This window comes from Lonchura striata, chromosome 11 (assembly GCF_046129695.1).
Source record: "Lonchura striata isolate bLonStr1 chromosome 11, bLonStr1.mat, whole genome shotgun sequence".
Classification (NCBI taxonomy): Eukaryota; Metazoa; Chordata; class Aves; order Passeriformes; family Estrildidae; genus Lonchura; species Lonchura striata.
The window spans coordinates 4,204,237-4,216,248 of NC_134613.1; the positions used below are offsets into that span (position 1 = coordinate 4,204,237).

The 12,012-nt window shown below is 45.2% G+C and overlaps 1 protein-coding gene across 1 annotated transcript in view; it reads right to left on the reverse strand.

Moving 5' to 3' along the window:
- DAPK2 (death associated protein kinase 2) overlaps nt 1-11,390 on the reverse strand; it is a 57,631-nt gene extending 46,241 nt beyond the window's left edge. The window contains exons 1-2 of the mRNA XM_021547363.2: nt 11,304-11,390; nt 4,428-4,524 (exon numbers count right to left, since the gene is read on the reverse strand). Of these exons, the coding sequence (XP_021403038.1) occupies nt 4,428-4,489 (62 nt within the window). The 5' untranslated portion in view covers nt 4,490-4,524; nt 11,304-11,390. The remainder of the gene's footprint in view (nt 1-4,427; nt 4,525-11,303) is intronic.
- Between the last annotated feature and the right edge of the window lie 622 nt (nt 11,391-12,012).

Consider the following 12,012-nt stretch of genomic DNA (forward strand, 5'->3'; position numbering starts at 1 on the left):
TTCAATTTTCTCTGCGCTTCCTGTAACAAATGTTCTATTTTGAAAACAGTTAAGGTAGCTTTGAAAACTAATAGGGAAATCTGCTAGAAGGACTAAAAAGAAAAAATTCAAGAAGAGTGACTGCATCAGAGAGGTGATAATCACAGTGATTGTGACCAAGTTCCAGATGCCAAAACTGTTTCAGCAGAAGATTCACATACATGAAACATGACTTACAAGATTTGTAACAAGAAACAAGAAGTGCTGGGTAGTCCCCAGGAACTAAATTAACATTTTGCATCAAACACAAAGACCTGCTTTGTGTGTGTTGTAGAACAAAATAAACCAGAGCTGTTCTTCAAAATTTAAAGAACTAATTCAAAGTGCAAACTAATCAAAGAACAGAGTTAAAGTTCATGTCTGAGGAAGCACAGTACTGAGCAATTTCTACAGTTAGAAAAAAACATTCCTGGTATGAAGATACTGTGTGGTATGAGTTAATGATAACTTTGATAGCTGCAACTACAGCTCTCTGTTTAGGAGGAAGAGTCCAACTAACTGGGGCCATGACTTTTTAAATTGTAGATTTCCAGGTTCCTGCCCTGCAAAGAACACCTGGGGTATCTCTGCTTTTTGTTTTCACTACATAAATAAATACTTAGTTACACTGTCAGAACAGCGACTTGTGCCAGGCTCCAAGGTCCTATTATCACTGGTAAAATGCTGCATTTGCTGTCCTTTAAAGCTTCACCCAGAAAATGGGGTATCTTCTCTCTCAGAGAGCAGAGTTAATCCTCCACACACAAGCACAGAGGAAGCAGCTGGAGTTGGAAATGGGGAACTATAGGAGGCCTAACAAGCCACTGATGATGGAGTTTGGTTTTAACCATGAAACCACAGCCCAGGTCAGTAGGGGCTGAGAAACTGGAGGCTCAGTTATGGCCAAACTAATCAACAGAAATCACAGTGATTATTTTGTGCATTAAGGCATTGACTGGCCCAGGAGATGAGGAATGAGCATAGCTCTCAGTTACTGAAACTGGAGTGGCAGGTGGTAAGGCTGGCCCACACTGTGGAAGAAGGCAGAGCCCCCTTCCCTACAGTGAAAGAAAGGGGGAGACTTCCATGCCCAGAAATATCCCTCCAAGGTTTGTCTGTTTCTCTCTGTTAAGTATGAGTCCTTGCATGCTGCAGAGCTGAGCTGCAGGAGCAGGACACTAGCCCAGGACAGCAGTGCCATGCCCACACAACCCTGAAGGAACACACTTGCTCAATGGGCACGGTTATAAAATACTTTGGGAAAAACTCCATGACACTTCCTACCCTCAGCCCCAACCTGGCATGTAACAGTGACACTGCCCAGAAGGCACAAATGTCAACAGCTCTCACAGCCTGGATGGCACCACATTTAGGTAATAGATTAATGACTCTACGATACACCCTTTTATAAATCACACTGCACATCTCAAATTCCAGTACCTACCAGCACCATCAGTGTTTGCTAGTACAGCTGGAAAAGGCTCCTGCACGTTTGTACAACACTTTTTGTTCAGTGAGCCACAACTACCCATCCAAAACAGAACAACTGAAACATGGTATTAAAGACTTTCCAGTGAGCTTTATTGCTGCTGCTTTCCTGGAAACTATACCCCTAGCTCAGCAGGACAGTTCTTTCTCTGGGCCTACTCTGCCCTTTATTTAAGACTTTCTATTCTTGGTTTTCTCCAGCTGTCACTTCCCTTGCCACAAGAAGCAGCAGTTATTTGACCTACTGCACATTCCGAAGAAGACGAGTTAGTCTTCACTTCTTCACATTTTTTCAAGGAATGTTTCCACTGATTTGTCATGCCATTAACATCCCTGCAAATGGGTTAGGCCAGGACCTTCCTCAAAATAGCCCAAATTGTTAAAACTGTATTATTTCTTTATAATGTTAAAATTTGTTGAATTCACTTTAGAGTCCTCTTTTTAAGCTTCCTTTCAGCTATGGCTAGAGAACCTTAGTCCCCAGAGCCTTGAAAATGACTGATACTCTCTTGAGGGAAGCAAGAAAATGATATATGTATATTTGAAGTATTGCACACATTCAGCATAGCTTCCCAAACAGAGCTGCTATAATGAACAAGGCTATCAGCAAGTTGTCCCTAAGGCCACATGCCTGACAGATGTATCCTTTGGAGAAGTTGAGCAACAGAGGCTGGTATAAGATTAATATTTGAAAGACTGAAAGAATGTTGGAGCTAAGCAGCTGGTCAGAGCACACAGCTGCAGCCATGGAAAATCTGCTCCCTTCTCTGCAAAATGCCTTCTCTCACATCCCTGTCTTGCCACATGAGACAACTGCATTGACAACTCCTTCTGAGCTGCTTCCAGCTTTGCAGGGACTCTGAGGATGATCTGGCTGGGCAGTGTCCGCCCACACTCTCCATGTGCAGGGTTTTACATGGCAGGAGCTGGAGAGCTTTGCTGTGGTCACCCTCAATGCTGCACAATGACAGGAAGTGCCTCTTTTCATCACCAAACCAGAGTTGAGGCTTTGCAGACTGTGGTGGGAGCATCCTTTCCTGAGTGCTGTGCAAAGACTTCCAGATAAACACGTGCTGGCTCTGTCAGTGAGATCTTCTATCTTACCTCATGGCTGAATCCCAGCTAGAACAAGCACAAGGCCTATGTTAACAACTAGTTTTGTTCTTAAGAAGTGACAAACTCAGTGAGGAGGACAAAAACAGGACTCTTAACAGATGTTGTTTGAAAACATTTGTTTTGTGACTTCTGTTGCCAGAATGATAATAAATGAATCCTTTAACCTACCTCTACCTGTCAGTAACTAACAGCTTGTTGCAAACTGAACTAATAAAAGGCATCTGCAGGTTCTAAGGGCATCAGTCAGCATTGGAAAAGATCAGTCACTGCAACCTGTCCAGCATGTTAACTTCCTTCTAGCAAAGCAAGATACCATTTGTCACCGGCCCTCAAAACCTGGAAGTGAAAATACACTGACAAAGACAGTGTAACATTATACATGCAGCCTGAAGAGGAGGGCTGCTGTGACCACACAAACCTTGACCAGCCTCTCTGGCTGATTGAAACAGCAACGAACCAGCCTTTGCCAGATTGTTTCAGCTACACTTCTCCATTCAAAATCCCCAATATCCATCAGCTTGGAGAATGATGTTTATAATCTCAAAAGATTCCCCAAACCAATTCAGAAACCAAAGTAAAAATCAATTACTCAGTCTCCCATTTCTCATTTTAGTAGTTTGACTGTTTAACCTACGGCCTCCTTGGTTAAAAACCACACCTCTCATACACTGCACGCACACACTGAATTTCTTTACTGCTCACTGTTATCAGGTTTTCACTGTCAGACTGATGCTCTCAGTACTAACCAATACCTAAAAGTAAGCAGTTACAGGAAATCTAATAGTTATGGCCTTCCTGAGAGGGAAGGGAATGGAAAACAAATTAACAAACAAACCTCAACCCCTCTTCCCTTAGAATAAGTCTTCTCAGTAACTCTAAAGATTAAATAGCTGAGAGTGAAAAAAAAAAAAAAATTGGCACGCACACAGCATCAACTGAGGTGTTTTAATGAAGCTAATTACTGGCCCTTAAGAAAGGGTGATGGCACATACACAAGCATGTATCAAAGCCAACTGCCAGACATCGGGAAAGAAGCCAGCCTGTGCTGCACTAATTTAACTAGTTGCATATTAAAACAAAAAACATTAGAGGGTTGGACACTGAATGGAAACCAGCCATGCTCACCCAGAGCACTGCATGTTGAATGACTGGGGGAGCCCTGTGGTATCCAGTTCACAAGCCCAGCAGTGTTTAAACATGTGCTCATGGTTAAGCATGGTAACAGTTGGTAATTACACCTATAATTAATACCTGTGGATAAGCCCTTATACCTTAAAGATTATCTACAAGCATTAACCAGTCCAGCTGAAGATTTGAGAGGTAAAGCCTTTCAGGAATACATACTCATTTTTTTTGCAAGCAAATATGAACATGTGATGTCAGTGCTTGGAGCCAGCTGAAAACAACAATGCTGTGGAGTGCTGCTCAAAACAACAGGACAAGTGAAAGTGCCGTGTCTGTGGTGACAGCACAACAGGCTTCTGGTTCCCAGCTGGCTCTGAGAACAGGCATGTGAACTCAAGTCTAAAGCATGGACACAGGTGACACCTATCTACAAAAAACAATGCAAACATACCTTTTGTTGTCCTTGTTGCAAGAAAAGAAACAGAAACAACAGCACATTTAATCTAAAGAAAAAAACCAAAAAACTACAAAAAACTCCTATTCAAAGTATAGTCCTCGTCAAGGTGTGTGTTGCTACTGTAGTATATTGTAACTGATCTAGGCTATCACACAGAAGGAAGTAGCAAATATCTTCATGCATCAGCTTTTAGAATCACGTGGTGTCACCACTATGACCTTACCTTCCCAGCTCTTCCCCAATTTCGTAAATGTCCTCCACCTTCTGTTGCTTGAAGAAAGCCATACTTGGTCTTTCATTGATACTCCAAGATGATGCAACTAGAATATTAATGAAGAATGACATTCATTACATCTTGCAAGAGGCTAAGTCTCAGTAACATACACCTGTGGTATAGGCACAGTGGATCCAAAGTTACCACTGATCAATCAAAATAACTAATTCAGCAGTCTCAGCCAAATAGTGAGGGTTCAAATCTAGAAAGAGATGAGCACCTTTAAGTGGGGGAGATTCTTGCCCACCACTGATGTACCCAATAACACAACTAACTGGAAGCACAGAACACACCAAGAAACGCAAACAAGATGAAAAGAAAATTAATTAATAATTTGATAAAGTTCTGGACAATAAAGCCTCCACACTACACTAAAGAGAGTGAGCACAAGAACTAGCATTACAGACTCCCTCAGACAGATCCTCAGGCAAGGAGACCAGGAGACAGAGCTTTCATTTTCTCAGGTCAGGCAGTGCTCCTGAAGTACACAGGCAGGACAGCACACAGACATTTGAACAGCTGCTGGAAAAAAAAGTGCTGATTCCCTCAGAATCAGAGGGAATCAGCACATCTCCATCACACACAGCAGATGTTTCAAATGAGAATAACACCAGCAGCATCTGCTACAGGGGTTACTCTGTGTAACCATGCAGTTTGTTTCTTGAACACAATCTTTTAAACTGATAACCTCTGTGAGCTCTGAAAATACAAGCTTCACACTGGTGCACTGGAGTATCTGTGCATTACACTGGGCTGCTTCAGGATGAGGAGCAGATGAGAACTCACATTATTCACATTATTCCTTGGGATACACCTCCACAGCAATGTATGTTATGGTAACAGAATAGATTTGAATAGAATAATTGGCCAGTCAGGTCATGAACTATTTGCTGTTTCCTGTGGAGATGAACACTGGCATTAAGCCCAATGGCCCAAATATCCACTGTTTAGATCAGAATATGTAAAATAGCTCTGAGGCTTCTAGCAGCACAATAAAATCTAACTACATTGAGACACATAGTTATTCTCATACATCTCTACACTGAACAGCATATCTTGTCAATGTAATGTGCTTTGCTTTATTAGGTGCTGCTTCCTTCAGATGCACTGGGGACTTCCAAGTTCCTTATCTCTATACAGCTCCTGCAGATTCTTAAATTGCAGTCATTGGCATCTGGTGCATATTATGAAGCATATTTCACAAGCAGACAAAGCTCTATTTTGATCCTTTAGAAGTAAGTTCGACTCAGTGTTGCAAGAAGATTCAACAGACCTATAAAACAGGACCAAATATCAAAGAGCAATTGCTGTATTCCTGTCAAACTGAAAGGCACACAAATTGAAGATTTTTCTCCAACAAAAGTGGGTATCATGAGAAGAAAATATATTGTAAAAATCTAAAAATTCTTCAATACACATCCAAGCTGTCGCCATTCACTCACCTCAGAAAAAAGATTGGTTGCTTTGTTTGTCCCAGGCCTTTTTACAAACTGGCTTCTAATACATAGGTGGCATGCTGAGTATCAATTCCTTTTCAAATACGCTCCTTCTATTACTTCAAAGGAACAGAAAGTCTCCTAGTGCTTCTACATAAACATATTTTTTAGTTGATGTTAGCAAAACCTACAAATTAGGAGAAAAATTCTTGGATTGTTATATGTCAAGCAGAAGGGCTACCACATCAATGCTTACAGTCACAGATGATGTCAGATGATGAGGAGTATTTCAGTTATACATCAGAACTGCAACCTGTGCTTTCTGAAGGTGTGCATCTGCACACTTCTGGGGTGACAGGCATGCCGTGATGTGATATGACTGACCTGCACCTGGTTCATAACCCAAACACACCCATTTCTGCCATATGTCAGAACAGAAGGAGGTGCCCTGGCAGAGAAGAGGGAGATGCAAGGCATCCTTCACATGCTCTCGAGAACAGCCTTGCTGGAAGTCTGCACTGCACATGGAATGGCTCAAGGGCACTGAGGCTGCTGCATTTCTATTAAAACACCTGCTCAAACCCCAATTTCAAAGTTCTGTAATGGAGACAAATGTGCCTCCCTTGCCCTCCTGTGTAACAGTGTTTTAGGAATGATCTCTCTTGTCTGGCTACCCATGGCAAACAAGAGAAATCACACAGGTCGTGACACTGAAGCCCAGGGTAAGCACCACACTAATAAAATACACTGTAGAAACCAACACTTGCATTGGTGAGCATGATGCACTGCAATGTGTGTTGTTATTTTTCCACTTTCTATCCTGGCTTTGTTGATATTTTCATAGTTTTTCAAGGTGAAGCCACCTGAACTCTATTGTTAACTCTGTTGCTCAATAATTTCCTTCCCAAAACCATGTTCATGCTTGGGATGAAAATGTCTATTTTACTTTTCAATGAAAATGAGCAACTCAATTTTCACTTTGTAAGCAAATTACAAAGTGATTTATGCAAAGTGAAGAATACTTGAAGTATTCTTCAAGTAACCTTTCATAATCTTACAGAACGATCACTGACCAATATTGCTCAGATCTTGAAACTACAGCCAATAAATGCTTCAGTCATATTCACAAGAATGAGGACATCTCTGAGCTATTAGATCCTTACTAAATTTATATAATATTGCTTGCTATTATTCAAAGCAGAATTTTCTTAAGTGTTGTCTGTATTCACCCTTTACAGACTTCAAAAACACAAGCAAAGGAAAAAGCCAAGCCTTGCTGAAAAAAAGCAAACCTTCTGCTCACCCTGAATTGTAAAATTACATTCTGAGCACATGCAAGTACAGGAGAATGCCCAGGTAATAAGAGATGCTGCTGAGACTTGCCCAAAGATTGTAAATCCCTCAAGCTGACTACTCTCTTCATCAGAATCCAAGGTACACGGTTATAAACAACATTAATGCAAACACACTTATAAAGTCATTGTTTTAAGAGAGAGTTCATTGCCATTCAGAAGAGCAAGTTAAAAAGTTTGCTTTGAGAGTGGGGATCCTACCCGAAGTGCCTCTGTGCACACAATTACTTAAGGTTTGATTGACAAGTTCACTAATTTCCCAGCATTCTCCAAAGAACACAGCTGATTCTGCAGGTTAAGTAGAATCCATGCAAAAGTAACCAGCAAATTCTTATCCCTTCTGCTAATCTCTTACCATACACTCACTTGCTACAGAGGTCAAAGCACTAAGTTAAATCGCCGGCAAAGGACCCATTCAAGCCCAGAGCCTTGCTTTTGAAGGCTGTTCAACATCGTGCTATTGAAGGCTGTTCAATATTCAACAAAACTGTTGCACAACGCTTGGACCCCCAGTGTTACCTCTGATAGGCTGGTGTTTCCCATGATTTATCACTTCATGTTATCCTATCCTGCCTTCCTCAGATCTCTCTGCCTGGCTTTCACCCAACAGTCACACTAAGCAAAGGCCCAAAATAGATCATACACTTGATGACCCAAAGCAACTGTCATTGGCACAGTACAGGCGGGTAAGCCAATGAAAGATAACCTTCATACACTTATTCATCTGAAATAGAAGTGCCATTCACAAGCATGAATGCTACCCTTCTCTTACCTTAGGAAACTAAGGTGATTTCGTTTGCAAAGATTTCTTATACTACAAGGTTTTTATTGGACACCATTTACAAATACAGAGCACAAGTATATCAAAGCAGGAATGAGAGCCTTATTTTTTTTTTCTAGTCAGGTGGTGATTTTTCTTATGGTGGCCAGTGAAGGCAGGAAGAATTAAAGATGGACAGACATTCATCTTGGACTCAGACAAAAAAGTTGTTCAGGATCTGAGGAAAAAGCAACAGCCAACTTTTTTCTTGATATACACCTTACGCTAACACTTCAGGGGCATGTTCCCAAACAATACCACAATCCAGTGAGTCAGGGCCATTCCCATCACTTAGGAGCTCCACCAGAATTCATTAAACCCAGGTGATGAAGGTATCTGCTTCAGTGAGTTTTCAATCAGACCAGAGCTTAATTGCCCCAAGGCAAGCTTAGCAGAGGAGATGAGCTTCTGTGTCCTTTCACAGAACATGCCATGTCTATTCCCCAACCATCCCACACTGGGCCCACCTCTCCTCTCCTTGTCTCTTTGCTCTGGGATTCCTCACAGTGAGCAACATTTTCACATGAAGGTCAACTTCTACTCAGCATTTATACTGCCATGTTTCCATAATGATACTCCATAGTGTCGTATAGTATACGTTTAGCATAAAAACATAATATTGCACCTTGATTGCTGTATCCAACTCTCAACACAGCCCAAATACCACAAGGCAGCAAAATATTGCTTATCCTGTGTGAATGATTGCACTATAAAAATGGAACAAAGCTGTAGCTAACCCAGAAATAGGATACAGGCTCTGAGATGGCAGTTTCAAGCACGAGAAACATGTCCTGGCTCATCTCTTCACATTCTTCCTAAACTCTGTCCTATCATAACCTAGAATCATACTTACCCTAACAAATCACAGTTTCCTACTGTGATCTACGGCATGTATTTACACACACACTTTACATCAGTACAATCCTTGGATAAAGACATTCTTACTGCAGACAGAAGGGCCTTTTTAGTGCAGCTTGTACTGTGTGTAAAGGACATCAATCTACAGAAACCCACTCTTCTGTAGAGAGTGACAGAATCCCTCTCAAGAGAAGCAGAAGTAAGTTCTATTTCTCTTCTCTAATGAAGCTTTCCCTGCACAGGTTAAGTTATTAGTCTGTCATTACCAAATTATGTGACAATCAGTGACTCAAACCCATGTTAAATGTCCACCCACCAGTAAACAAGAGTAGAATACAGAAATCAGAGGTGAGAAGAAAACTGCTGGAGCACTTCTCTTGCCAACAGCCTTGCATTTTTTTCCTTAAGTTTTCTTCTGTCTTAAGGAAACTAGTTTCAAGTGACTGAGGCAACAGCTGAATAATCTGAATTTCTCAAGTACACCTGACATGAGCTGAATCATTAAACCATGTGCCAAACTCAGAAGCATTCCCCACGGCATGCTTTTATATTACAAAATATTAGTTACACTAAACCAAAATCTCAAACCCATTAGAACAGACCAAAGTAAAAACCTCCCATATGAACTGTTTTATAATACTGAAAAATTACCAAAACCAATTTAGAATCAAAACCAGACTGTTTTAAATTAATGATCTGGAAAATGGGAAAAAAAAAAAAAAAAAAAAAAGACACCAAAGCAAGACCAAGAAAAACCAAATCCATTAAACAAATTAAAGTTATATTGTCTTCTAGTTTTGGTGTTTTATGCTAAAACTAACCAGATTTTTATAAGCATTAAAGTATTTTCTTCTTTCACTTTCATTCATTTTTTTCATCTTTCTTTCTCTTTTCTTTTATCCCACAAAATACTATGCAACTCAAACAGCAAAAAAAACCCCAAACAACCCGAGTGGGTTGTACCTGCTGCTTTCAAATAAGCACAGCACATTTAAAAGTTCCATCAATTTCAGCAAACCGTTATTTTCACTGAAACATTTTCCTGCCAGTAAACAAAAGTAGCCTAAAAATTCTTCTGCCAGGAAATTGAGGAAACTATTACTACCTGCATGTCTATAAAAAAACACACCCGACCATCTGAGCAATTCAACTCCATTATAGAATCACTGCTCCCGCCACTAACTCTCAAGGGTTGCCTTTCTGACCTCCCAAATTTATCCTGCGGTAATTATATGTGTGGCAAATGACCCAAGATCATTTCCAAGCCTCCGCTTCAAGCACACGTACAAACCACATTGGCTCTGCAGTTAATTCCCGCTCCCCAACTCGCGGCCAAGGCCAGGGATCCCAAAGCCCGGCGTGACTTAGCAACGATCTGGGTGGGAACACAGCCCGGACACTCGGGCAAGCAGGGGCAGCCCGCTATGCCAGGCACGCTGGTGTGGCGTGGGCAGAGCCCTGCTTCCCGTCCCTGAGGCGCCTTCGAGGATTACTGCTGAACGTAATTCACATCCGTACCTCAAAGTCAAGGGAGACCTCGCCTCTGCAATCTGTATTTCTTACACCAGCAATTGAAAGGCACAGGAAAGTCTGAAACGAGCTGATGTTTCAAAAAAGGGCCAGAGATGGGCTTTTCTCTCACGCATTAAGCGGGTGAGTACTGCGATTTTGGTCCTTTTGCAGCTGTTGGCTGATCAGTCAAAGCAGGAGCAATTGCCACACATTTTCACCTTCGTTTTCCCTTCTTGACTGTCCTCTACAAGGATGCAGGCCAGCCAAAGCAGTCCCCTCCACCGTGCTGTGTTGCTCCAGGAGCCCGGCTCACTGGCCAGAGGAACAGGTGTAAAGAAACCCAAGTGAAGCTGTTTGAGGGAAAAGGCAGGAAGAAACTTCCTGCAGACAAACGATGGAAGTTGCACAGCATTTGCTGAGCGTCCCCGATGGCCTCAGGGAGGAGCAGCGCCAGACCGAGCTGCGTGTAACACCAACACGGGCACTTGTGGAACCGCTACATTGCCCGGCCCCTGTGGGACCTGCTCGGGGATAAAGAACAGCTGCTCGCAGAGGGGATGCTGCGAGGAGCCGCCTTTGCCCCCGGCTGGCGGCTACGGGCACACACAGAGCCAGCGCAGACACCGTGAAGAGGCTCCGCACACCCCCCCGCCCAGCCCCGCGGGAGGGACACGCCGCTGGACCCGGAGCTGCCCGGCCACAGGGACTGAACAGCCGCGACACCTCACAGGCGGGACACGGAGTGGAAGAGCCGTGAGGGCGGCTTAGCCTAAGAAGCAGATCCAGAGGAACACGGAGAAAGGAACTTGCGGAGTCGCCGCCAGCTAACGGAGCAGCGCCTACTCACCGCCTCCGCCGGGCTCCGTGAGCGCGCCGGGTCGGGCCGTGCCGGGCGGAGCCTGAGAGGCCGGGTCGGGCCGTGCCGGGCGGAGGCTGAGGGGGCGGGCGGAGCCTGGGGGGGCGGGCGGAGGCTGGGGGGCCGGGCGGGCCGTGCCGGGCGGAGCCTGGGGGCCGGGCGGAGGCTGGGGGGGCGGGCGGAGCCTGGGGGGCGGGCGGGCCGTGCCGGGCGGAGGCTGAGGGGGCGGGCGGAGGCTGGGGGGCCGGGCGGAGGCTGAGGGGGCGGGCGGAGGCTGGGGGGCCGGGCGGAGGCTGGGGGGGCGGGCGGAGCCTGGGGGGGCGGGCGGAGCCTGGGGGGCGGGCGGGCCGTGCCGGGCGGAGCCTGGGGGGCGGGCGGAGGCTGAGGGGGCGGGCGGAGCCTGGGGGGGCGGGCGGAGCCTGGGGGGCGGGCGGAGGCTGAGGGGGCGGGCGGAGCCTGGGGGGGCGGGCGGAGCCTGGGGGGCGGGCGGAGGCTGAGGGGGCGGGCGGAGCCTGGGGGGCCGGGCGGAGCCTGGGGGGCCGGGCGGGCCGTGCCGGGCGGAGGCTGGGGGGCGGGCGGGCCGTGCCGGGCGGAGGGGCCGCAGGGCCCGCCCGCCGCGGCCCGGAGGGAAGGGCCCGGCTCCGCGCTCCGCCCGGGCAGCCCCGTGAGGAGAGAGCGGCGGGGCCGGGCTGGCGGCAGG